We start from the raw sequence: 27,330 nt of genomic DNA, 5'->3' as shown, positions 1-27,330 counted from the left end.
AGAAAAAATGGGCTAAGGTGTAAGAGATGTAGATTCCAGTATGAAATGAGAACCTCCGAAGAAATGATTAAAAATTCAATTAATTATACCAGGAGGTGGTGACATGTCCACCAATGAGTTTTTGACTGGAGACAGAGATTATTCAGGGGGTGGGATGCTCAAATTTTCTTTGAAATATGGATTTGACTAAATTCTTTCTAAGTCCCTTATGTCTCTCAAATCATTGTGGATTTCTCAAATCTCTAGGATAGTCATTTGTATCATGGTGGAGTGTCGAGGTTAGTAAAATTTCAGGTTTTTGGAGGAACCATTGTGAAGGTAGATTTCTTCTCCTAAATAATGACCAGATTTGATGATCTTGGAGAGACTTTTCACCTCTGATATTTTATTCTGTTATATGTCTCTACTATTCAATTACTGTGATGGGGCAGTTGGGATAGAAAAGGAAGAAGTCTTCTAAGCAATTTGTGGCCAAAGACAACACCTAGGAGAGATTACTCAGGACGCTAACTTGTGCCAGGGTTAGACTGCATTGCCCAAAGTTATTATAAGGTGCTTACAATGATTATCATGGTTAATAGCATTAGATTTTGAATCAGGAAAACCTCACTTCAAATATTGCTCAGACACTTATTAACTGTAACTACTTTCTCATCCATGAAATGGAAACAAATATATTACCTTCCTCAGAGGTTTTTTTGAGGATCAAATGAGATAATATAAACAGTGTTTTGCAAGCATCAATGTTTTTCTTATAATTGTTATTACACTTATGTGTCCATTAAGACTACAGGTCTTGTAGTCTCTTGATCTATTATGGCTGAGAGTTTCTGATCTCACCACTCCACAATGACTTCTGCCTGAAGCCCAGAATCACTTGAAGAGAGAATTATACCTGCTATAACAGCATGTATCATCCCCAGAGTCCATATGGCCACTTGCTGCTACAAGGACACCCATGGATCACCAGCTGAAAAGGAAGAAACATTATAAACAGATAAATTAAGCTTCTTGGTTAACTCAAAGTTTCTCAGGTCACACGAGCTTTACCAGGAATAGGGAAAGAAATTCAAAAACATATTTTCCCTTTCTGTTTTGGTTCTCCTGTCGGACTCAATGACAGAGCCTGAGATTCCTCAGGTAGAGATGGTCCCAAGAGCTTCTCTATGGCTGAGGATGAAGACTGATGTCAGGGAAAAGGCAGGCACCTGTTCACTCTTAAACACCAAGAGCATTAAGAACGTTTCTAATCTCAGAAACAGTTATGCTTAAAAACTACTCTGCTTCCATCACTCCCCCAAACAAATGCTTGCCTGATGTTCATTTGTGTATGTGTAGTCACATGGAATAGGTCTTGGGACTCAGAGGTGATTTTTTAGAGGCTGGACATTCTCCATCATGACAAGACCCAAGGAGGTGACCTTGTGCTAGGCTAACCACTAAGTGACTACCTCTAGGCTTGGGACTTTAATGGATATTCACAGTGATGTTGCCCACAATTCAGAGAAAAATTTCCTATATGATTCCTGTTACTTTTCTTGGTATATACTTTTCCAGCTCATTTTACAAATGAGGGAACTGAGAAAAAAAGGGTGTTAATTAACTTGCCTAAAGTCACACAGTTGGATTTGAACTCAGGTCTTCTTGATTCTAAGTCTGGCACTATTTACACTGAGATAATAGAGAAGGGAAGCAAGAGAATTTGGAAAGATCAAGATTCATGAAAACAAGTCTGTAAATTTGTGCTTAAGCTATTTCTTAAACAATGCCAGGGTCTTTAGGAACTGAAAGGAGATATTTATGCATATGTTGTCTCTCCAATGAGAAAAGAAGTTCCTTGAGGCAGGGAATATTCCTTTTCTTTTTATCCCCAACATTATGAAAGGTCTGGAACATATTAAATGCTAAAAAAAAAAAAGTTTGTAGACTGAGTCTAAAGAATTGATTTTTAATATTTTGTTCTTTGTTTCTTACTCTCTATCCCTCAGTTGGCTGCACAAAAATCACCAGAACCTCCTGGCCCTGCTGTTTGCTGTGGAGGAGATCCACAGGGACCCCAATCTGTTACCCAATATTTCTACCCTGAGATTCCATGTCTATAATGCCTACCTCAGTGATGAGAGAACCTTGGAGAGCTCCCTGAGGTAGGTGGCTGGGCAGGGCCAGCTCATTCCTAACTACAGCTACTTGGGGCCGGACCAGCCTGTTGTTAAGTGTAAAAACTTAGGCTTGTTGACTGAATATATTATTTTAGTGGTCACAATAAAATACTCAAATCAGTTTGGGATTTTTATGGTGGTTTAATTACAATAAAAGGAAGAAATTAAGAAGAGAGAGTGGAAAGGGTGTAAGATTTCCCCGGCCTAGCCTAAGCCAAGATAAGTTCAGAAGCCTCAGCCAAGGGACCTTCTCAGAAGATTAAATCAAGCTAGGCTTCCGAGCCCGAGGTCTCCTCTGTCACTGAGCAAGAGCCCAACATTGCCAAGTGAGAGAGACAGAGACAGAGACAGAGAGCAGAAGTGATGAGAAATAAAGAGGCATTGCTTTACATCACTTCCTGTGTCTCACATGTACCCAGGGTAGCTTAAACTTGGCTTAGGACAGCCCTGGGGGGTCTGTCAGTTGTTTCTGATTTGTCACTTGCTAGCACATGTCTGTCATAGGACATCCTCCTTGCAGTTAATCCTTAAGTGGGGGTGTCTACATTCCTGCTTGCTAGAATTCTAAAGACTAAGCAGGGTAGAGCAAATCTAAAATTCACACTGTGGCTATCATAGGAGGAGCCACATCAGCTCTGTCTGCCCAGGTGGGGACCTGCTTGAGCTCTACAAGTTTCCACAAGTGAGGGATACTGAGCCAATCACCTTCTGTGCTTTTCTCAAACCACTCAGTCTTGGGAATAGTAAGGCATTCTTCAGTAATGACCAGACTATGGACTGAAGATAGAATTTATTATTCAACTGTTGGCGAGTTTAAGCATCCTAGAGATTAAGCTGGAGCAAACTGCCTCTCTGTCTCTAGCAGACTCTGCAGATGACCCTGGGCAGCAGCTTTCCCAAGATCAAGCAGGTCCTTGCAAGCAGAACTAAGATGAGAGCCCAAATGTCCTGCCTTGTGGTTCAGCCGCTGTGTGGTATGAAAGTTGTACAACTTGGTTGACTAGGAGGATGTTAGTGTCCTCAACAGAAATAGGGGAATTAGGAAAGGAGGATGGTTGAGGGGGGTTAGTTTGAGGGTGGGGAATAGTGAGTTAATTTGGGACCTGTGGAGTTTAAGATGTATGTTAGACATTCAGTTTACACTAATAGTTAACTGCTGATTCAAGACCTGAGGCCTGGAGAGAGGGTGCTGATGGATAAATAAATATGAAATGTTATGAATGTAGAAGTGACAAGACTTCTAATTAATTGTATATTACAGAGATTAAAGGAGAGGAGTCAGTCAAAGATGATTTTGATGCTATGAATGTCTAGGAATAAATGGCTGCCTTGAAGAGAAAAAGGAAAGTATGGAAAAGAAGGGATTTGGGGTAAAACTCTTTTTTTGAAAAAAAAGTATATATTTTTTAATATTTCCAATTATATGTAAAAAATTTAATCATTCATTTTTTAAAAATTTGAGTTCTAAATTCTTCACTCCCTTACCCCTAAATTGATAAAGTGACCAATTTTATATAAGTTTTACCTTTGCAATCATGAGAAATATATTTACATTAAAGAAAAGAAAACAGACCAAATTGGAAAAAAAGAACAAGAAAAATTATTTAAAATTTTAAGGTTTTCTTTTATCTGCATTGCTATTTGACCTACTCTTTACTAAACGTGGACAGAATTTTTTCCTTATTTGACATTCTCAATCATCTTGGATCTCTTTAATTCTAAGAATTATAAGTCATTAACAGTTGATTATCTTACAATATTCATATTATTGTATACAATGTTTTTCTGGTTTTCATCATTTCACTTTGCATTATTTCTTGTCAGACCACGTGTGTTCTGAAAGCACCCTGCTCATTACTTTTTTTTAAACCCTTCCCTTCCATCTTGGAGTCAATACTGTGTATTGGTTCCAAGGCAGAAGAGTGGTAAGGGCTAAGCAATGGGGGTCAAGTGACTTTCCCAGGGTCACACACAGCAAGGAAGTGTCTGAGGCCAGATTTGAACCCAGGACCTCCCATCTCTATTCCTGACTCTTGTAAAAAATAGACTCGAACTCTGGCCTTCAATCCCCACAAGCCCTTGCTCCACTTCCCCAAAATGCTTTGTAATCTCACACAATTCTGAGGTGGGCCAAGATTGAGGAAGGATTTAACCTGATTGCAAAGGCTTTTGTGGTCTCTTTTTGGACTTCCGTTTTGGAGCAGAGGCGTCTCTTCCATGATGTGAGATTATCTTGTTTAGGCCACTCTGGCCTAGGCACGTGTTTCTTATCCTGTCTTTTCTTTAATCCTTAACTTTTAATAAACCTCTAAAAATTATAATACTCCTTGCAGAGAGAAACTAATTTCTACCTGCCTCAGTCTCCCCTAAATTTTAATCTTTACACTCTCAATCCACTGATTCACCCAGCTTCCCCCTGCTCATTACTTTTTTTTTTTAAACCCTTACCTTCCATCTTGGAGTCAGTACTGTGTATTGACTTCAAGGCAGAAGAGTGGTAAGGGCTAAGCAATGGGGGTCAAGCAACTTGCCCAGGGTCACACAGCTAGGAAGTGGCTGAGGTCAGATTTGAACCTAGGACCTCCGGTCTCTAGGCCTGGTTCGCAATCCACTGAGCTACCCAGCTGCCCCCTGCTCATTACTTCTTAAAGCATAATAGCATATCATCACAATCATACACCTTGATTTGTTTAGTTCTCCTTCACCTGATTGAGATTCCCCTCAATTTCAAATGCTTTTCCACCATGTAAGTTTCCATATATATTTAACTCATTGGTCCTTTTTTCTTTTTAAAACTCTCTTTGGGATATAGACCTAACCCTACTACTTCCCTATTCTTAAACTACTCCTTCTTCTATAGATTTTTTTTTCTCTTGAAGTCAACCATTTACTCCTCCCTGTAAACCTTGGTCATAATCTCATAATCTACCTTATCTACCTCTTCTTCTTTATTCTATGTAAAATTTTATTTTTATAATCTCTCTATATAAAATTAGTGACTAAGTCTCATCACTTCTACATATATAGCTAATCAAAAGATATACACAGTTTTGTACCCCTTTGGGCAATTTTTTCAAAATAGTCTCCAGTAGGGTAGGATCAGCTGACAACTCCCTCAACAAGCATTAGTGTCCCTATTTTTCCATGTTTCCTCCAACATTTCTTACGTTCCTCTTTTGTCACATTAGCCAATCCGAGAACTATGAAGTGATACCTCACAGGTGTTTTAGTCAATAGTGATTTAGAGCATTTTTATGTGACTATAAATAGTTTTGATTTCTTTTTTGAAAACTATTTGTTCATAACTTTTGACCATTTATCAGTTGGGAATGATTCATGATTCTGGGAAAACTGTCTTGTCACTGAGCAGTCTTGGTCATTGCCACAAATACATCCTATCTTTTTGTTTTTGTCTTGTCACAATTCTATATATCTACTTTTTAATCCAATGATACCACTCCTAAGACTGTATTCCAAAGAGACAAAAGATAGAGGAAAAGAACCTACTTGCACAAAAATATTTATATTACCTATTTTTTTTTGTGGAAAATAACTGGAAAATGAAGGGATGACCAACCTGGAAAATAAACCCAGGAGAGATACACTAAGAATCACCGGACTATCTGAAAGCCATGATCAAAAAAGAGCCTAGACACCATGTTACAAGATAGCCTCAAACAAACAAACAAAAAAACCAACTGACAGATATAGAGATTTGCTGAGGCTCACCTTTTCACCTCCTGCATGGAGTCTCCATGTAGTACATGAAAAAACATTATCAAGGGGGAGAAAGAAGGCAACCAGTAATGTAGGATTCACCAATTTTTTCTAACATATCAATTTAATATCCTCCCAGGGTGATAGATGGCCAGTTTTCATATGGAATTCTTATCTTCTTTTCATGAAAATGAATCAGATGGAAAAGACTATTTGTTCAATGCCAGTGAATGGATTCCTATATATTATCCTGTATAAAACCCACCACTGTCCAGTTGAGGCACCTGAGAGTCCAAAGAAGAGACTTTGAGTCTTCTAAGTCTCTCTACCTACTTAGTGGAGAAAGTGGTCACACTCTCCTTTGGGCCTCTCTCTCTGGAAAAGTTCTGCAATTGGAATTGGCATTGCAGGCAACATCCTATCACAAATGAGAAGCAACAGGGAAATTCATGGCCATGACTTTAATCTTAGCCCAACACAAACTGCTCCTACTCTCAACATAACAAAATGGACACCTTCCAAACCAACTTCCACATACCAACACCAAATGCATCTCCTCTGGAGATACTGCTTAGCAACTTTCCTGAGCCTGTTGCCATGAAATTCAGTGACATTCCTATATTATGGTGTCAGCAGCTGCCCAAGAATAGTGACAGATTTTATTGGCCTAAAGGCTTTGTGGCTCAGAGTGGGGGTGAGAGGTCAACATAAGACCATGGTAGAGCCCCAGCTGGCTCACTTTGGATGCTGGGAGGACATCAGCTTCTATGAACCATTAGTTGCAAACTGAGTCAATGCCTAAGTTGAAGGATCCTCTCCTCCACCAGATATAATATTGTATGTCAGCTTACCTGAGACTTTCCCATCTGAAGGAAAAGAATAACTCATTAATGGCCTCATGTCATCTGTATAAACTTGGCCTATCCCCCACCGCTTGCCATGATCACATTTCTACATAAATCCCCACCTCCCCCTTCATCTATTCCCTATCATCTCACTCTGCACTCATCTCACTTCACACGATCCCCACATGCTCTATAGGCCAAAGTGATGGCTCAGCTGAGGACTCAGAATCACAAGCTATCTATGAATCCTTTCTCGTTGCCTCGACCTACACTTTCTGGCCAAGACAGGTCCCCAAGGAAATCTAGGGATGGCTTCTTTCCTCCCTGCATGAACAGACCTACAGAACAGATTCCATTGAAAAACAATTTTTGCCATGGGCAAGGTCCAGCCTCAGTCGTGACTCCAGGGGTTCCCGACAGATGGTGAACAATCAGTCAAAATAACAAATAGAAGACAGCTTAATCATTAGAGTCATGGGATTGCTTTGAATCTGATAGCTGCTCCGCCATGCCCAGGCTTGGTTTTAATTTTTATACCCATTTTCTTGGTACACAGATATATTATGTAACACATATTCAAAGAGAGATAATTGGAAAAGTGATACATTAACTTTGATCTAATCACATGATTAACATTCAATATTCTTATATTGTGATTATAGACAACATACAAGATAAATGATTTTGTCACAGTGTGAATTTCAAAATTATTCCACCCTAATCAGACCATTCTTTAGAAGATTTGATTTAGCTATTTCCTGATCAATAACAATAGATACTTGGAATAACAAAATCAGGTCTTGGAAACTACATTTCTCCTCCCTTCTTAGTTCAACAAGATTAGGAAGGTCTGCATCAAACTCAAGATTTAATTATCTGACAAAATGGCCTTCAACAGAGTATGTGCAAAAAAAGGACAGACCTCTGGGCAGTCCTAAGTCAAGCTTGAACCACCATTGGCACATGTGAGTCTCAGGAAGTGAGGTAGAGAACAGCCTTGGGAGTTCTCAGGACTTCCTGTGGAGAGGGCTAGAATGCAGTTTGATCCTGGAGTTTGAGCGTGGAGGAGCCCCGTGGACAGATTTCCTTGAGACAGGTCACATGAGTGATAAGGACTGACCCCTTTCTCTGCCTTGGCTTTCCAAGGCCTTAAGTCCCACTTTGGCTCAGCCTGAGCCAGAGTGGTTCTAAGTTAAACTTCTTTCCTTCTCTCTTTTTCCTTCTCTCTCTCTCCCTCTAATATTTTCTTCCTCCTGTTGTAATTAAATCACCATAAAATTTGGCAGCTGACTTGGGTATTTTTTGATTTGGGATTTCCCTTGGCAACCACTTAAATTTAGATGTTTTCATCCGCAACCATACTTTCATCCTTTACACAGAAGTGGCTTAATTTTCTCATTACCCTGTGAGAAGTTTTGAGCTTACAATCAAGGAAAATTACTTATTGCATTTAATAAAATGGAATAATTAATCAACAATTCTTTAAAGACAACTCAACAATCATATCATTGAGGTTGGGGTACTGGGAACACAATTCAATTTTAATACTAGCCTGGTGGTTTGCTAGGGAGTTTGAGTTACTGGTTTGTATAATCGAGTTATGGAGGCATATTAAAGTTTGATGTACTTGTACTTACTGTATGGGACTTTATGTTTGATTTGTGTGCTGGCTTCATGAGAATATGTTTCTGTGAGTGGGAAAATTTTAGGCTTGACCTGTAGCTGCGGTTTCACTGGGGATTAATGTACCTAAGTAAAAGTTAACCCATGAAAGTATTTTTGGGATTGGGTTTGAGGGTCTGATCTTTTTGGTGATGTTTTAGAGAATTAGGGTGAAGGTGTTTTCCTCTTGCATTATTCCTTCTGAGACTAGGGGTGATAATAATCAGGTCAATTCCATAGGTAAGGGACATTGATGAGAGATAACATGCAAGAGGGACTGAGTGGGCAATCACATCTTGCCAAGGGCCACTCTGGGCCCTCCTTAGCTACCACTTGTGACTCTGTCAAGGTGTCATGGCCTGATGGCTCCCAGCACATTTTCACCAATTTCTTTTTCCCAGACAGACTTAAAAAAGGAGATCAACTCTTTCTTAATCTGAGCCTCTATGCATGTGAGAAGTGTTACGAGTAGTAATTTATGATCAAATTGCATTTTAAGGCCAACAAACTGAACATCCTAACAATATACATGTCCAGGGTTTTGAAAAAGTTCACTATCAGAGAGATGATCACTGTAAAGAATTACTTCTCGTTTATTGCTTTATGTGCTTGGCTTGTACTGGAGAACTATGGCTAAGCCATTCTGGGAGCGGAACATTTTTCAAGCCAGTCAAAACTTCTGCTTTCCATTTCAGCTCCAAATGGCTAAAAGAGCTCTAGAAGAATCCCACCCAAATGCTATATGGCTGACTTGGTGTCATATTCAGGTCCTTGTAGCAGTCCTGGTGATGCATACAGACTGTTACCCACTAATGAAATATTTGGCTGTATGATACAACTATCTTGCCCATTAAAAAGCCAAAATTAGATGTAAATGGATAATGAATGTGTCTATCAATTAGTATAAAACCCAAGGGCTACAAAAAACAAGACACCATAAGGCTTTAAGAGCTCCCACAATTATCTGCTGTATTCCTAGCATTGCCTCATATTTTATGGTAGTAGATTTCTATTCAGCATTTTCCTCAATACTGTGAATTTCAAAACTACTCAACCCTGTTCAAACCATTCTTTAGAGGATGGGATTTGGCTATTTCCTGATCAATAACAATGGAGATACTTGGAATGACAGAATCAGGTCTTGGAAACTACAATCTCCACCCTACTCAGGGTAACAGGATTTAGGAAGGGCTGCAGCAAAGCTCAAGATTTAATTATTTGAGAATATGACCTTCAACAGACATGTGCAAACAAACCTCTGGGTGGTCCTGGGTTAAGATAGAGCCACCATTGGCACAGGGGAGATACAGGAAGTGAGGTAGAGGACAGCTGAGGAGTCTGGGGACTTCCTGTGTGGAGGGAAGGAGGTTGTTGGAGCCTGGTGTTTTGGAGTGGAGGTGCTCAGACTGTTTCTCCATTTTGGTCACGTGAGTGATAGGGACTGATCTCTTTTCTTTGCCTCGGCGATCCAAGGCCTTGGGCTTTTGGCCCAGCCTAAGCAGAGTGGGTATTTAAGCCCTATTCCCTTCTCTCCCCTTTCTCTCTCTCTAATACCTTTCTTCCTCCTGTTAGTAATTAAAAATTCCATAAAAGGTTGACTGCTGACTTGAGTTTTCATTTAGGAATTACATAGCTGAATTCCTTGGCGACCTTAAATTAATATATATCAGTCTTTTAATGTGATTTCCATCTCACAATACCCATTCAAGAAAATTCCAGAAATACATTTGCCTTCACTTAAAATGGTCCCAATGGGACGTGGTGTTTTTGTCACAAGGGTACTTTGAAAGTCCCACTTAATCATTTCACCTTTTAACATGGTTTAAAAAATATCAAGTTCAAAGCAAGGCACAAAATACACTTTGTAGATTTACTCTTGGCTTCACCAAATGCCACAGCATGCCAAGATAGCAAACAAATTTAGAAGTATATGAGGACATGAGATCTCAAAGACAAAAGTTCGTTGGTATCTCCCCAAGCTAGAGAATTTAAGGTTCATTTTAACTGCTGGTGGCATTTCCCCTAAGTTCATTGAACATATTTTAAAAAAGTAACCCCAAATCCATTAAGAAAGAGTTTAGAGCAATTCTAGGAGCTGTGAATCTTGAAATTTCTCAGACTTGTGAATGTTAAAAAATTCCCCATTGGGACTATTCCCCATTTTAAACAGTGAAGCTACTTAGATCTAAAATGTGAGAACTCTATTTAGGTCAGAAATGTGAAGACCTCTACTCCACCTGTACTTAAGCCTGCTTTAGGGGAGAAAACTCCTTGCTGAACAATGAAAAGTACTTAAACCCATACCTATTTTTAAGACTAATACAAAAGGTTGATAAGTACCTATAAAGGTCAAGCAACTTGTGAATTTACAAGGAACAAAGAACTGGGAAACTTACTCAGAGTTTTCCTGGTGTGAATTACTCAAAAATCCACACCTTAGGTGTGGACTAAGAATGGTCTGTCCTTTGAAAAACATCTACTGTGATTGGTAGATGTAAGAATTTAGGGGTGGGGGCAGCTGGGTAGCTCAGTGGTTTGGGAGCCAGACTGAGAGACAGGAGGTCTTGGGTTCAAATTTGACCTCAGCCACTTCCCAGCTGTGTGACCTTGGGCAAGTCACTTGACCCCCATTGCCTAGCCCTTACCACTCTTCTGCCTTGGAGCCAATACATAGTATTGACTCCAAGACAGAAGGTAAGGATTAAAAAAAAAAAAAGAATTTAGGGGAGGTGACAAAGGAAAATTTTCCTTTATAAGGAAAGGAAAAGCTGAAAAACAGGCTCTTGAGAGACAGGCTCTAAGGAGGTTGTTGAGAGGACAATATCTAAGGAGGTCTCTCAAGGGAGGCTGACTCTGGCTGGAACTCCCTCTGGGGAGACTCTGTCCCCCTGAATCCTCGCTTGAACAGATCTTATGGTGAGTGATTAAGGACTGACTGATCTTTTCTTTTAGGGCTTAGGCCTGTTGGCCAGGGCTGCCTGGGCCGGCCTATTCTTTTCTCATTTATTTCCTTTTTCTCTCTCCCTCTTTCTTTGATTCCTCGTTGCATTATTAATTAAATTCTCTATAAAACCCAGTTGACTTGGGTATATTCATAATTGGGAATATTTCCCTGGCGACCACCTTATATTTGATTTAAAAACAAGACACTGTAGTGAAAAACATATTTTCTGGGGTCACAATTTACTCACCCACTCTTATATCTACTACAATTTATATCTTCCACTATTTTAATCACTACAGTTTACAACCTCAACCATTTTAACTCTTACAGTTTATGGCTTCCACTCTTTTAAATGCCACAGAGCAACAGGGTTTTGTAGACAGTGGATTCCTAGCTATGTATGGGGAAATCACTAAACCCCTCATAGCAGTGACAAAAAAATTCAGTTACTCAAACACTCAGAGGCAGAACACATGTCAGGTATTCCTAATTGAAACAGGCAATACTGTGTGCCCCTACTCTAGGCATCCCAACTACAAAAAGGCATTTGCTTTATTTGCAAATGAATAGAGGTATTCTCCTATTCTATTACAGCCTTTTTCCTGCTGTCATTCTATCCTTGCTCAATACTTACTATAACACAATTCTAGTCTGAGTCAAGACCAGGCTCATGCCAGGTTGCCCCAGAAAGGGGGGAGGTTATAGTTCCTTTATACAATAGAAAGACTGGAGCCACATATGAACACCTTTACACATAGCTTTTATTCTTGAGGTCCCTCCTAAGTGTGGATTATCTGATTTGCAGCAAGATGGGAGCTCTGACTAAATATTCATTAGTCATTGCCCCGTATGTATTCTCTGATGCACAGGAAGTTTGTACATCTGATTAAATATCTTTCTATATGGCTTGTATTCATAAAGTTTATCCCTTGCATGTATTCTCTGATATACAGGAAGATTGTAGCTCTAACTGAATATCTTTCCACACTACTTGCATTCATAACGCTTCTTCCCATTGTGAATCCTCCTATGTTCAACAAGATTAGAAGTCTAATTGAATGTCTTTCTTCATTGCTTATGTTCATAAGACTTCTCCCCAGCGTGGATTTTATGATGTAGAGCAAGATTGCTGCTCTGATTGTGTTTTCAGAGTTTGCTTTCATATGGTTTCTCCCTAGTGTGAATTCTCTGATGTACAGCAAGATTGTCACTCCGTCTGAATGTCTTTCCACATTGCTTACATTCATAAGGTTTCTCCCCAGTATGGATTTTCTGATGGACAGCAAGATTGCCACTCTGACTGAATGTCTTTCCACATTGCTTACATTCATAAGGCTTCTCCCCAGTATGGATTTTCTGATGGACAGCAAGATTGCTGCTCTGACTGAATGTCTTTCCACATGACTTGCATTCATACAGCTTCTCCCCAGTGTGAATTTTTTGATGGACAGCAAGATTGCTGCACCGACTGAATGTCTTTCCACACTGTCTACATTCATAAGGCTTCTCCCCAGTATGGATTCTCTGATGCACAGCAAGTTTGCTGCCCCAATTGAATGTCTTTCCACATTGTTTACATTCATAAGGTTTCTCTCCAGTATGGATTTTCTGATGTATAACAAGACTGGAGCTCCGACTGAATGTCTTTCTACATTCTTTGCATTCATACGGTTTCTCCCCAGTATGTATTCTCTGATGTCCAGCAAAACTAGAGGCGCAACTAAATGTTTTTCCACACTGCTTGCATTCAAAAGGTTTCTCTCCAGTGTGAGTTCTCTGATGTACAGCAAGAGCAGAACACTGACTGAATGTCCTTCCACACTGCTTGCACTCATAAGGTTTCTCCCCGGTGTGGATTTTCTGATGGACAGCAAGATTTCCTCTCAAACTAAATGTCTTTCCACATTGTTTGCATTCATAAGGTCTCTCCCCAGTGTGTATTCTCTGATGTCCAACAAGACTGGAGGTGCAACTAAATGTCTTTCCACACTGCTTGCATTCAAAAGGTTTCTCCCCAGTGTGTGTTCTCTGATGTACAGCAAGAGCAGAACACTGACTGAACGTCTTTCCACACTGTTTGCATTTATAAGGCTTCTCCCCAGTATGGATTCGCTGATGTCCAGCAAGATTGCCACTCTGACTGAATGTTTTTCCACACTGCTTGCATTCATAAGGTCTTTCCCCACTGTGGATCTTCTGATGGACAGCAAGATTGCCACTCTGACTGAATGTCTTTCCACACTGCTTGCATTCATAACGTTTCTCACCAATGTGGATCCTCTGATGTCTAGCAAGACTGGACCTGTGCATAAAAGTCTTTCCGCACTGATTACTTTCACTAGATTTTTCTGCAGTGTGCTTTCTTTCATGTTCAATATGAGATGAATTTGGGGGTGTAACACAGAATTCTTTGAAAGAAAAGTTATCAGGACCATCACTCATGAATCTTTGTAAGTCCACTTTCTCCACAGGAAGGCTTATCTCTGTTGAATTCGCTTTCATTTCAGGTCTCATCTCTACTTCCAAAGAAAACAAACAGTAAAACATACATACATATTGACATACACTTATATAACTATCTCTTTTCCTCAACTATCAGAACATAAACTACTTTATATCCTCCTATATCTTAGGTAAGAAGTCTTATAACTTAAATAGGATCAATCCATTCTTTGAAAATGCCATTACCTCAAACCTAAAGAATAATTTAAATGACAAAGAACCTCCTATGTAATCTCATTGGCTCTCATAACAAATGTGGGATTATAGACAGGCTATTTTTATTACATTCCTAACTCAGATCATGACTTAAGAAAGGTTGGATGAGGGACTTGATCCAAAATCCTGGCAGCTGAGACCAAATCCAGTGAGCGAGTCTGCTCTGTCCATAGTACTAGACCATTCACTTTCAATCTGTTTTCTTTCATTTTCTTTGTCTATACATTCAATCCTCTCTTCATAGGTATGACATCACTGGGTACAAGTAGACTAAATATATCTATTATTTCATCTTCTAGCTTCTCTATAAGCACGATATAATTCCCTGTTTGAATGATTTCTATCTTACTTATTGTTCCAGATAAAGAAATTGAGTCCTTTTTTGCATTTATCCAAATCATAAAAGATTTTGTTCTGTTCCCTACTCTTTGAGAGTATTCATTTCTTTTATTTAAGTGCCTCTTTTCACTAAAATAAAATCCATCTGTTAAATACAATGAAAAAATCATGGCATTTCTCATTTTTAATATGTCTCATACAGTAGGATGAGTCCATGATCCTTTTATAAGGAAATGGGCAGGGAAGCTTGTACAATTCTCTTCCTATTTCCCACCTTATGGAGATAATGGCATTTTAATAATATTGTTCTTAAAAATCCCAATACAGGTGGTGGTGCATTCTCATTGTACCTCAGAAACTTGCTATAACTTTTAACCCTGGGCAAGTCAGAAGAGTTCTGTTGCTTTGGGGCTCTTCAACAATAGCAAGGACATAATAATATCAACTGACTCCAAGGGTTCCTATGGGGATCTAATGAGATAATATTTATAAAGTGATGAAACATATTAGGAGAAATATACAAATGGTGATGTTTATTTTTGTCATCAGAAATTGTATTAGTTCCTACTTTGATTGCTTTTCTCCTTTAACTGACATTTTCTCCATTCCTTTAGTTCCTAATTTCCCTGTTGAATTAAATGCATTTCCATTCTACAATACTCTTCTCCCTGGATCACCTCAGAAGGAAATTCAGGATCTGATGTGTCTTTCTAAACCATCTCTATATTTGGATTTTAGATTGTAACCTCCAGGACAGTGCAGATTGGAGTTTCCCTTACTTGGTATGCTCAAAGCTCAGAATGGTTCCTAGAACATGTTTATTATTTAATACATGTTTACTGACTGGGCCTAGGGCTTATATCAGACCCAACCTCTTACCAGGATCCTTGCATTCTGGTCTCTCTCCTGGAAAGCTAATGCATTCTCTAGCCTCAGTTGTGTTTCTATCCCTTTCTTGCCCTTATTTCTCAGCAGTCAACAATAAGTCCATTGGTACTAGACTAGACCTAATCCTGAAGATGCCAGAGGCTTCTCCACAGGTTCTCATCTCCCTAAATAGAGGTGCTGTGGCTACTGCCTGTCCAAGAACAAGACAAAGACAGAGCCCCAGAGACCAGGAAAGGACCGGGACTGATGATTTAGGGAAAGTTTAGCCCTGGATCACTTCCAAGTAAGGCAGCAGTCTTCACTTCTGCTCATGGGCTACAGGTCAATGGAGAGAAGGAAAATCAGGAAACCAGCTTCCTGGCTCCACTCTACATTGAGACTCCCTGACCTCAGCTGGGTCACCATATGCAGGCAATTCTGTGATGTCTCCCTCTTGGTTTCCCTTTGCCACCCAGCACAGCAGCCTACCAGATATTTCCCTTGTTTCTAGCTCTGCAAGAGTGGCTTGCTTCGACTCCCTTCTTCACCTAAGAACTTTGCCTTATATTTCACAGACCACAAGCTGGACTTCTCTACAGAGCTCTTTTATCCTCCAAATCTCACCCAGCTCAGCTGCCTCCTTTTCCTCTTTGCCCTCAGTATCAGAGGAAAAGGTCATTCTTCTAGCTACAGAAAATCTCTCTCCCTGTGCAAAGAAGCCCATCCCAACCCTCATCTAAGCCCTTCTATTCCTCCCTGCAGGACCCCCATTGTTTTTCCTCTTCAGCCTTTTCCACACAAATGAGTTAATGACTCTCCCTCTGGTAACCAATAAACCATTTCGCACCAATGCTCTAAACACACTCACTTGATCTCTTCCTCCCCATGAGGTACTGCCCAACATCTCTCCTTGGTTCAATTTGCAGTAAATTGTGTCGATGCCTTTCCCTTGTTACCTGTGCTATACTTTCCCCCAGAATCCTGAGTCCAGCTCTCCTAAAGACCCAGGCCACCTCACCCCATTAGACCTCCAGTGCTCCTTCTCTTAAGAGCTTTCCCTTTGTGACTGGCGGCCCTGGAGCTGGGATCTAGAAGGCTTCTACAGAACTGTTGGCATGCTTTTGCCTGCTCCATCAGAGGGTGAGCTCCATTAGGGCAGATGTCTACAGAAGATCTTTATGTCCCCTATAACTTATCCCAGGGCCCAGCACTGTGCAAACACTCATTAGTGTTTCTAGAAACTAAGGAGCTCAGAGAGGATACCTAAGCCCTTATGGCACTTGCAGGAGACTTCCAGGCCCTTCAAGCCCAAATACTGACTTTTTAGAGGGTAAGAGATTGACCCAATGAAGGGAGCTGATAGGAAATGGAGTCCAACAGCCTCATCTTAGAGATGGGGAAACCGAAGCTTGGGGGGTTCAGTGACTTTCCAAGGGAACCCCTGTTAAAACCTCTGAAAAAGAATTACAAGTTGGGTCTTCCTGCCCCCAAATCTAGCCCTGACTTCAACAGAACACACAGAACCCTCTGGTCACTTTGGTTCTCCCACACCTCTTTTCCCCTCCCTCACCTGGATAGCAGCTCCTCAGGCCTTCTTGCTCCAGCATCCATGAGGATTCCCTCTGCTCCAAATAAGAGATCACATCTTTTGGGGGAGCTGGAAGCCCTGGGCATGGGAAATCAGTCAGGGAGGAGGATGGAGTGAAGCTGTCTCTGAGTTATCTTGAGGGAAAGGAGTCCAGTGACTCCACTCAGAGACTCTGTCCATGGGATTCCCACAGGAGTCAGCCTTAACCCCTCAGTGTCTGTAATGTAGGAGCCCAGGTTAGGATGGGCCTTTCACCCTGATGGGGGACCTCGAGTGAACAAAAACCACCCCACCCACATCCTGTTCTGGTTCATTCTGGCAGAAACTCCTAAACTCTCACCCTAGATGCAAAGGTCACATTCTGGGTCAGTCTGAAGCCACAGACACAGGGACCTAGAGGAATCAGCTTTTGTCCCATCACCCTGCCTGCTCCTCCCTCCCTGACACCTCTCTGAGCCTCCTGGACTCTTCTCTCAGGGAATCTAACTCCTCTCCTGAGGAACTCAACAATCCTCATTGGGCCCAATGGTGTCTCCAAGCCAGTCCATTCATCTCCACAATCATAGAGGAGGGCAAGCAGGGCCTGCTGGAGGGTTAAGGGGCCTCCTGGAGGAGAATCTCCGCGACACATAGGGTGGGGAGCAGAGGGTGGAGAAGGTTGGGGAACTAATCTGAAACCAGAATGTTAGGTTCTAGGGAATTTTCTTCAGAGAAGGCTAGACTCAGTCCATAGTTTTCCATTATCTGGAAATGAGAGGCAGCTAGAAGGGATGGGGGCACGAAGGCCTCAGTTTACATTTTGCCACAAATAGCTTCTATATGGCTGCCTAAGAACATGCCACTTAATCAAAACTATTTCCTCACCTGCAAATGTGGATAATTGTGTCACTGAATTAGGAAGATGAAAGTGAGGAAGAAGTGCCATAAAATTACAAAGAAAACCCTTAGCAGAGTCTGTGGACGAGAGCAGACTTTATAAACACTTCATCTCTTCCCTTCCTTCTTCACTGGCTCTACTAGAGGATTAGAGCAATAGCAAGTAAGACTAAGGAAAAACCATCTCTCCTAGAGACACGGAGGTACTGTGAGCTACAAGTTTATGTTGGCTAAAGAGAAAAAGACCCCCAAAAGTAGATCCATCCTAGAGGGGAAGAGGGTGAGAGGAAAACCCTTCTGAACAAAAAGTATTCACAGATGTGTTTGGGAGACCCGATTCTGGGCCATGGTGAGGTGAGACGGAATCAGTTGTAAGATTACTTCCACGTCTGAGATTCTCCAACGTGCATTTGATCTTGGACTTCAGGAGCACCAAAGAGAGCCCCCAAGGTCCTTTTACACAATGCAAAAGTCTTTTACAGGAGAACCAGGAAGCAGGAGGGTCCTAGTTCTGGGACTTGGCACATCAGCCCACATGCCTTCCTCATGACTGAAAACTGCTCCCAAACCTGCCTATTCCTGAGGGCAATATTCCCTTCAATGGCCAACTTGGGCAGCAGGGAGTGGGTTCCTTACCCACAGAGTGCAGGTTGCAAACATTCTCCAGCATCACCTCCTTGTACAGCTCCTTCTGGGGAGGGGATAAGAGGCGCCACTCCTCCCATGTGAAGTCCACAGCCACATCCTGGAATGTCACCACCTCCTAGAGTAGCCCAAGTCAGAGCACAGAAGGCTGAAAGCCACATCACAAGGAATAGCCCACCTTTGATCAGTTACAGGAATAAACTGACCCACAGAGAAGGGAGGGGCCCAAAGTTCCTACCCTTTGTTAGTGTCAAGAGCCAGCACTAGAAGCTGAGTCTTTAAGAGCCCATTGGAGGCTTGAGAAAAGCAGCTCTAGGATGCTCCGGAGGGAAGTCAAAGAGTTTCTAATGTGTGAACAGAAATTTCTAGGGAACCTCCAGTACAGCTGGGATGAAGTTGTCAGCATTGTGTCAGTGGCCCTGTTGCTGTGTCCCAACATGCCAGAGCCCCAGTCATGGCAGCAGGAGCTGGTGAAGGCAAAAGGCAGGTGAGGGAAAGAGAGGGAGCTTTTGTACCTCCACCTGGAACTAACTGCCTCTCTGGGCTGGGGATTTCTCTCTGAGCTTTCCTGATCTCTTGATCTCTGGTAAGAGCAGCCTGAGCAAGCTGAATCGAGGAGGAAATTTAGAAAGGTTGAGATGTCTCTCTCTCTCTCCCTCCTAATAAATGCTCATCAATTTGGTAATGAACCCCCACATCAATGTTTACTTATAACATTCTGGAAGGAATATATTCCAGAGAGCTCGGAGACCTCAGGATGTAGCCGAGGGTGACCTATCCTCAGAGAAGGCTGAACTGATCTCATATCATTTACTTGTTGATTCTATTTACCAGTGACTGCTTTTGTTGGGGAACTGCCTGAGTCCTGGTTCTCTGCCTCCTGACTCAGCTCCACACTCAGCCAACCTGTAATAGGAGAAGTGCAGAATCCAGCTCTTGGGCACTTCATCACTGTTCTAGCCTCATTCCATGGCATTCACTGACCTTGGAATATACAGGCAAGCCCGGGGGAGTCAGCTTTAGTCTTTCTATACCCCGACCCATCTCAGAGATGTCTGGGTTTTTTGCCAAATCTGGGGCCCTGACCTTGCACTGGGTTAACACAAAGAATCTTCTTTCTCTGAGGAGAGGAGGGCTGGAACATTGATGGCCCCTTATTGATTATTCCAGTCAGTCAGTGTCACTGATTATTCCAGCTCTATAACAACTGGTGACCCTCCATCCTATGACAGACATCACTTACCTTGTCTGTTCTTTGTTCTGTGCTTCCCCCAAACCTATCAAAGAGATCTATTCTTCTGCTTAAGGTTTGGAGCATTAATAGAAGCAAGCCCCTGACTCCTTTTATTGATAGGAATCAATCTCCTGCTTGTCTTCCTTGAAGGGCTGCCTCAATTTACCCTTTGGTTACATTTCACTCCCAACATCTCCAAATGTGTGCTTCACAATGTTAGACAGAACAGTAGATGTTCACTAATGAAGAGGAATCTGCAGTATTTTTAGGAACAGACCCTGAAGGGAAGATATCATTTGCTTCTTGAACACCCTGAGCAGCAGAAATGCAGAAGTGAATAACTGAAAACAAAAGTAGCAGCAGTAGAACATCAGAGAGAGCAGAAGGAGGCTTTTTCTACAGACAAGAGAGGGAAGATGGTTAGCTCAGTGAATTGAGAACCAGGACTAGAGACAGGAGGTCCTAGGTTCAAATCTGGCCTCAGACACTTCCCAGCTGTGTGACCCTGGGCAACTCACTTGACTCCTATTGCCCAGCCCTTACCACTCTTCTGCCTTGGAGTCAATACAGTAAGGGTTAAAAAAAACAACCTACGGACAAGGAGAAAAGGAAGGAGGAAACCCAGAGAGGGCTAAAAGTGAAGAGGGACACAAATGGGATGATGGGAAGAATCTTAAGGTGTCCCATCTGCTCCAGGAGGATGCTTCTTTTGTTGAATTGCAGGACCACAGGGGAGAAGAGGAGGCAGATACAGAGATGAAAGGGACACAGGCCGGGCATCTCAAGGGCCAGAAACTTTCATTTCCATTCCCTCTACATTCAACACCTGTTCTGCACTTCTGGGGATTCCCCAAGAGGCAAAAGACAGTCCTTGCCCTCCAGGAGCTCACAGCCCCGTGGGGGAGGGAGAAAATACGCAGACATGTGGACACAAAGCAAGCTCTGTCTAGGAGAAATAGGAAGGAATAGAAAGAATGTGACTAGGAGGGATGAGGGAAGGTTTCCTATTGAAAGTTGTTAGTCTTTAGTTGGGATTTACAGGAAGTTTAAAGGGGTCAGGGATCTGAAATGTGGAGGGAAAATGTTCCAGACATGATGTAAAGTCATTGAGAACACCTGGAACGAGACACAGCCAGATCACACAGTGGATAGAGTGCCAGATGTGGAGTCAAAAAGACCTGGATTCAAATATGATCTCAGTCACATGCTAGCTCTCTCATCCTGAGTAAGTCACTTAACTCTGATTGCCTAGTTCTCATGACTCATCTATCTTAGAACCGACCCTGAGATGAGGGTTCAAAAAAAAAAGCAGTCAGGTGACTGTGAACAGAGACCTAGAACCTAGACTAGACAGTTCAAATATGACCTCTGAAACTTCCTACCTATGTGAAACTGGGTAAGCAACTTACCCCCAGTGGCCTACCTCTTAGCCATCTTCTGCCTCACAACAGATATTTACCATCAATTCTAAGACAGAAAGTAAAGGATTTTTTTAAAGTCTACATATGAAGGAATACAGGAGGCCAGGTTCCCTAGATCCAGGAATCGGACTGAGGAGTAATCAATAAGAGGAGGGGAAAGAGGGATTTGAACACCCAAGACAATGGTTTGTATTTGATCCTGGAGGGAATAGGGAGCCACTGAGGTTTATGGAGTAGGGGAGTGGCACGATCAGAATTGTGCTGTAGGAAAATCACTCTGGCGGGAGAATGAAGGAGTCCTTGGAGTGGGAAGAGCATGCTGGCTGACAGACCCAGCAGCAGATTGTCTTAATCATCCAGGAGGAAAGTGATGTGGGCCTCCACCAGGAGGATGGGAGTGACAGAGAACAGAAGGGGGCATATTGGAGAAATGCTGCAAAAGTGAAACTGACAGGTCCTGGTGCCATATTGGATATGTGGGTAAGGGACAGTGAGGAGTCAAAGGGAGCTTCTTGGTTTTGAGCCTGAGGAATGAGGAGGATACAGCTATGGAGAAGGTGGGAGTTCTGTCTAGGTGAGAGAGAACAATGTGTTTGGGACACACTGAGCTCAAGATGTTTCCTGGTCACCTAGTGTGAAATCCCTGTAAGGAAATTTGAGATAAAAGACTGCAGGTCAGCACAGAAATTAGGGCAAAAAAAATGCAGATCTGAGATTCATCAACAGAGAGATGGTGCTTGCATCCTTGTTATCTGATAAGATGACCAAGTAAAGAGAGATCCAGAGTAGAGGGCCAAAGACAGGGCTGGAGGTAGTACTCCCTTACCCCAACCCTACTGTTACAAGATCTAGAGGAGAAGCCAGCGGAGAAGACAGAGAATCACAGGTCAGAGAGGTAGGAGCTAAACCAGGAAAGAGAGAGAGAGAGAGTCGTGTCCTAAAACCCTAGAGAGAAGAAAACATTCGAGGAAGAGAGAGTGGAACAAAAGCAACAAAGGCTGCAGACAGGACTAAGACAAGGAGGACTGAGGAGGAGGTCTCTATCGTCTCAGAAAAAGAAGAGCACACCACGGAGGAGGTAAGGAGGATTAGGAAAAACCTGAGAAGATGAAGAAAGGATGGAGGCCCTACCTTGACATGGAAGGGGGTTCCACTGATGAATGTTCTCATGGTTAAAGGGAGATGAGGACTCACACTGAGGCCAGAGAGACGTGATGCCTGCAGTTTACTTGTCCTGAGGCGAGGAGATGCAATTTTTAGAGTGGGTGGGGGTGTTCAGTGTGGCACTAAGAGGACTGGGATAGCTTTGACCCAGGGACTAGATTACTAGGCAAATGTAGAACAAAATACAGAGGTTAACTGTGACAAGTGGAAGATGAAATGCCTGAGGAATCAAAGCTCTGCTCTTCTGAGCACATCAATTTATTAAAGCAATGTATGTCTACTGCCTAACCAATAAGGACCAGGCCCTTTCCTGGTCTTAGGGTTGGACATTGAAATCAGGGGAAAAGAGACTTATCTACCTTAATTAAATGAGACCAATGAATGAAAAGGAAACAGTCCAATGTTGGGTCATCTACTGTCTAATTGGAGAAAAGATCAGGGACTTGCCAAGTCAGGATGGGAAAGAGGGACAAAGGAAGTTCCTCAAAAAGGGTCTGAAACTCCTCAGACTCTCTGTGGATTGGGGAACTCAGCAGCAGAAGGACAGTGGGAGAGTCACACACTCAGACACACACATACTCACAGACAGACACACAGACACACAGACACACAGACAGACAGACAGACACACACACACACACACACACACACACACACACACACACACACACACACACACACACACACACACACACACACCACAGAGCTCTCTGGGGCTTCCCTAGTTGCCTGATTCTGTCTGCCACTGGCAACTGACTGACCCTGCCCATTCCTGCAACAGGCTCCTCTGGCATATACTGACCTTTCAGCCCCTTCCTCTCCCCTCACAATTCTCTCCTCCTTCTCTGACCTAGGAACACAGGCCTACTGGCTGATCCTTGGCCAAGACTTTCCATGGTCTGATTCTGGGCCTTTCCAGGTTCTGTCTGTGTCCCTGCCTCTGCTCTCGGAGCTTCCTTTGAGTCCCAGCTGAATCCTTCCCTCAGGAACCTGCGGTCTCCCCAGAACCCTTAGAATCTTCCCTATAACAATGCCTCCCTCCATCCCAACCATACAGAGTTTGTTTGGACCCAGTTGCTGAGGGGTCTCCTCATTTAGACTGGGGAGGCCTGGAGGACAGCCAAGGGCTTCTCCCTTCCTTTATGCTGAGCAGTGTTAGGCACACACCTGGGTGCTCCTCCACACTGGCTGACTTTAGCTAAGAAGTAAGAAAGAGGAAAGAGCCGGAGAGACCCGGGAAGACTCAAGGACCTGAGGAAGAGACCAGTGAACAGTACCAGGGGACAATGTCTTCCCAGAGGATGGCACAGAGCAGGGGACACCCTCAAGCTCCGCTCAAGACCACACTAAAGAGGGAATAGGTGAAAAAAAGCAGAGGAAGAGGGTGTGAATGTCACCTGGCAAGCAGAGAGCAAACACAGGATTCCTAAAAAGGGAAGCAGGAGTCAATGGTCATCCTCAGCGCTCACTTGTGCCCAGCGAGAAATCTGACATGGGAGGCAGCGCTTAGGGGGAGCTCTTGGGGTCTGAGCTGACCAAAGACCAAGGGATCACTATCAAAACCAAGAAGAAAGCCGGGAAGGGCTGTTCCTCCTGCCTGGAATGTGGGGACAGAAATGGCCCAGCAGGAAGGAGGGAGCAGTTTTCCAGCCCATCTTGTGTCAGAGCCAGAGAAGGGCCTCCCAGGCTGATGGGGCTCCCTTCTGGGGCTGGAATGCACTTACCTGGGCTGGGAGTCTGTCCCTCTCAAAGGTCATCCCTGGCACTCGAGGCTCCCTGTAGAGGCAGCAAAGTGGCCCCAGTGAGTCCCTCTGGTGAAGCTCCTCCATCTTTTCCGGCCTTGACTCTGTAAGGGTTAAATTAGGAGTTTTCACAAAATAGAAGAGCAGCTTTTAATCATTTCAGTTTTAATGAGAATTGAATAGAGCTGTAAATTCATATTATCCCTTTAAGTCAGAGGAAAGAAAACTTCTAGTAGCTTTTAACAAAGAACAATTTCTTCTCATTAAAATAGATAGTAAAAGAATAAAGTAAAATGAGCATAGTAAAGGAGAAAAATATAGGAAAGAGGTAGAGAAAGAAAATATCCTAATGTTTAGACTAGTCATCCTATAACTAACTATAACTACCTCTATTTACTACCTGAAGCTGCCTATATCTACCTATTACTACCACTAATAATAATCACCCCACAAAGTTCCAGCCCCATCAAAACCAAATCAATCAGTGTTTAATCCAACCCCAATTAGGTCTGTCCACGAAGACCAGCCACCTTCCCAAAAGTTCACGAAAGAAAAAAAAGCCAAACAGTCCAACCCCAAACACAAAAGTCCCTTAAAAGCAAAAGCCCTTCTCCCATCCTCCCAGACCCCCAAGGGGCAGCAGGGCTTTGGGATCCCACATCGGAGGGACTCAGGCAGAGTCCAAACCCCTCTGGCAGAGAAGGGGCCTGAGGGCTCTGCCAGAAGGGGAAGAAGGAAAGCCTGGGGAAGAGGAGTCAAGGGAGGGGCTGGAAAGACACAAGGTCCAACAGAGCTGCTGGCAAGGAGGCCAGGGACCCTGGAGAGACTCAAGTGTTCCTGAAGGCAGCTGAGCCTAGGGAAACAGGATGAAGGGGTGCTGGGGTCTCCCTAGGAGCTGGGGAGGGCGCCTGGGACTCTCTGGCACAGTTGAGGCAGGGAGTCCCTAAAGGGAACTGAATCCAAGAAGGCCATGGCCTGGGCCATGATGGGGACCAGCCCAAGTGCCAGGGGGCCAGGAAAGGGCTTTGGGTCCTGGGCAGTTCCAGGGGCAGGAAGGAAGAGTTCAGGGATCCTGCCAGAGGGCCAGCTCTGAGGGCAGCACAGAGGAACCTCTAAGCAGGAGCTGGGGGTCAGGACAACTGGGTCAGGAATTCCTGGGCTCCTGGAATGGCCCCTCTCTCCCTCAAGACTCCACTCCAGGGTTGGGGTTCTCCTGGGCCACCACCAGGATGGGCAGGAAAGAGGCCCCACCTCCTGCATCCAGCCCCTCCTTACTTCCCCCACCATCCTAGGGACCGTTCCCTGCCCTCCCCACAGACTGCCCAGATAGAGCCTAAGGGAGATCTGGGCAGCTTCTAGGGAAAAGCAGGGGCCCATAGCAGGCTAGGGGGAATGAGGGAATGAGGGGCCCACAAGGAGGGGCCACCTGGGGGTTCTGGGGAGGTTTGAACCATCTCAGGAGAATCAGGCAGGTGAAAGGGGGGGGGGGGTCAGTGTGGGTGGGAGGAGGAGGAAGAGGAGGAAAACCAGGAACAGGGCCTGGATGTGGCCAAGAGGCTAAGGTGGGGAAATTCTGACAAGAAACTGGCCCAAAGCCAAAGCCCTGCAGTGAGGGGAGGAAGAGGGGCTGTAGGAGGACCACCTGGGAGCTTTCCATCTCAGAAGTCCTCAAGTGCCTGCAGGAGGCCCCTTTGTAGGGGGTGAGGGCCATAAGGGTCCCTCCCAGTGCCCCAGAGAGGCCCAGCCAGCCTTCAGAGGGAGCTCCTCCAGCCAGGAAGTCCTTCCAGGGGGATAGGACAGGCTCAGGGATCAAAGACAAAATGGGGAAAAGCCAAGAGAACAGGAAGTGTTTGAGGCCAGACTGGAACCCAGGTCCTCCCCTCTGCAGGGCTGGAGCTCTCCCCTCAGCTCCCCAGTGGCCCTGGGGCGACTCCCTTTGCCAGAGGACAGTCCACTCTGTAGGGAAGGCCTTCCTCCTCCCTCAGCCCCCCATCCATGACTGCAGGACCTTCCTGGAGCTCTGCTGGCCTCCTGGACTCTCTTCCCCTTTCCTGCCACCCTACATTCAACACTGAGGAAATCTCCCATGATGCTCTTCAACACTCCCAGCCCTAATGGCCCCATCCCCCTCCTCCCTGCCACCCCCTCTGTCCTGAGCCACACCAGCCTCCTGGGGAGGTCCATGAACAGCACCTCCAGCTCCTGGCCAGGAGCACCCTCTCTGGCTATCCTCCATAGGTGGGTCACAGGCTCTCCCTCCCCAGCTGGGACCACTGCCCTCCCAGGCTTCCCTACAGTCCAAATGACAATCTTGCCTCCTCCAGGAAGCCCTCCTCAACTCTTCACTCTCAGCCCTGTCTCTAGTCATTATTGCCTGTTTAGTCAGAATGGTGAGTGCCTGGGGTAACTGAGGCTGCCCAAGGGGCGGGGGAAGGGAAGGCGGGAGAGCAGGAGCTCAGGGGTATGGGGTCCAGAGGCTGGGAGGCAGGATTCCTGGGTCCTTACAGGGCACGATAAAACTGCATCTGGTACAGCCCCTCCCTCTCAAACGCACTCTAGGCAGGGAAGCAGGAAAGAAGATTCTGAAGGGGAAGCTGAAGGCCACAGTGGATCCCGGTCAGAGACCAGAGCAGCCCGGAGGACACACTGTACCCAGCAGGAAATTCCCGCTCCGCTCTGGGCCCAGCCGGGCCTGCCCAGCTGCAGAGTCCCAGGACGTGGGGGGAGGGGATGGGGTCCCGGCTTTGGGGGGGATCCAGGAATTGGGTTCCAGGAGACACAGGCGGGAGGTGTCTGCCCCAAAAAGAACAGGGACAATTCGAGCTCAGACACTCTCTCTGCCGCCCACCCTCCTCCAGGCTCTTCTCTCTCTGGCCCCTCCTCCCTCCAGCCCCCTCTTTCCCCCCACTGTCTCCCTCCGCCACTTCATAATTACCCAGCCTTGAGGTGCGGGGCAGAGGGAGTTCCAGGGCCAGATAAGGAGCCCAGGCAGGAAAAGCTTTGGTAGTGGTGGAGGAGGAAACAGGCTCCGATCTTAACTTCCGGTTTCCCAGAGACCTCTGCGCCGCCTATTCCAGGGCTAGATTGCCCCGCCTTAACCCGGGGCTGGCGCTCCCCCTCTCCCCTCCTTCAGAGCCACCCCTCAGAGCCTACAGTGCGAGCCCCGCCTCCCTCCGCTTCATTCTTCCACACAAGCCCCCGCCCCCCCGCCCCTCCCCTGGGGGGTAGTGCCAGTACTCGCCCTGCTCAGTTTAGGGCGCTCCGGTCTCCTGGCTTTTCGGAAGAAAGAAAAGGGTCCCGGAGCACCAGGCGTCCCGAGTTCCGAGCTCCTTTTGGGCAGAAGACAAGGTGGGGGAGGGGCGAGGACATCCTCTGCTCCTGCAGCACTTCTAGAAAAGACATGTGGGCG

At 44.4% G+C, this 27,330-nt stretch overlaps 1 protein-coding gene across 6 annotated transcripts; it reads right to left on the bottom strand.

The window, feature by feature from the left end:
• Positions 1-27,054, bottom strand: LOC103094754 (zinc finger protein OZF-like). 6 transcript variants are annotated; one of them, XM_056821284.1, is made up of 5 exons: positions 26,857-27,049; positions 23,904-24,025; positions 18,352-18,478; positions 16,822-16,873; positions 12,067-13,843 (listed from the first exon to the last, which is right to left on the bottom strand). In XM_056821284.1, exons 2-5 carry the CDS (start codon positions 24,006-24,008, stop codon positions 13,831-13,833), a joined length of 297 nt encoding a protein of 98 aa, XP_056677262.1. In that variant the 5' UTR covers positions 24,009-24,025; positions 26,857-27,049; the 3' UTR covers positions 12,067-13,830. The 6 variants fall into 6 exon arrangements, with proteins under 6 accessions (XP_007490751.1, XP_056677262.1, XP_007490744.1 ...); XM_007490682.3 differs by having other exon boundaries at positions 16,822-16,917; positions 26,857-26,995; XM_007490689.3 differs by lacking the exons at positions 12,067-13,843; positions 16,822-16,873 and adding an exon at positions 1-970 and having other exon boundaries at positions 26,857-27,054.
• Between the last annotated feature and the right edge of the window lie 276 nt (positions 27,055-27,330).

This window comes from Monodelphis domestica, chromosome 3 (genome assembly GCF_027887165.1).
Source record: "Monodelphis domestica isolate mMonDom1 chromosome 3, mMonDom1.pri, whole genome shotgun sequence".
NCBI lineage: Eukaryota > Metazoa > Chordata > Mammalia > Didelphimorphia > Didelphidae > Monodelphis > Monodelphis domestica.
Note: the sequence above shows the minus strand (reverse complement) of the source record. Positions and strands in the feature narration are given on the sequence as shown.

What these genes read in the sequence shown, in the direction of transcription:
- LOC103094754 (XM_007490682.3), bottom strand. Translation starts at nt 24,008, where the DNA reads ATGGAGGAGCTTCACCAGAGGGACTCACTGGGGCCACTTTGCTGCCTC. An exon ending in GGGACAGACTCCCAGCCCAG is followed by an intron (nt 18,479 to 23,903) that starts GTAAGTGCATTC and finishes GGGCTACTCTAG; the next exon opens with GAGGTGGTGACATTCCAGGA. An exon ending in CCTGAGGAGCTGCTATCCAG is followed by an intron (nt 13,844 to 16,821) that starts GTGAGGGAGGGG and finishes CTTTGGAAGTAG; the next exon opens with AGATGAGACCTGAAATGAAA.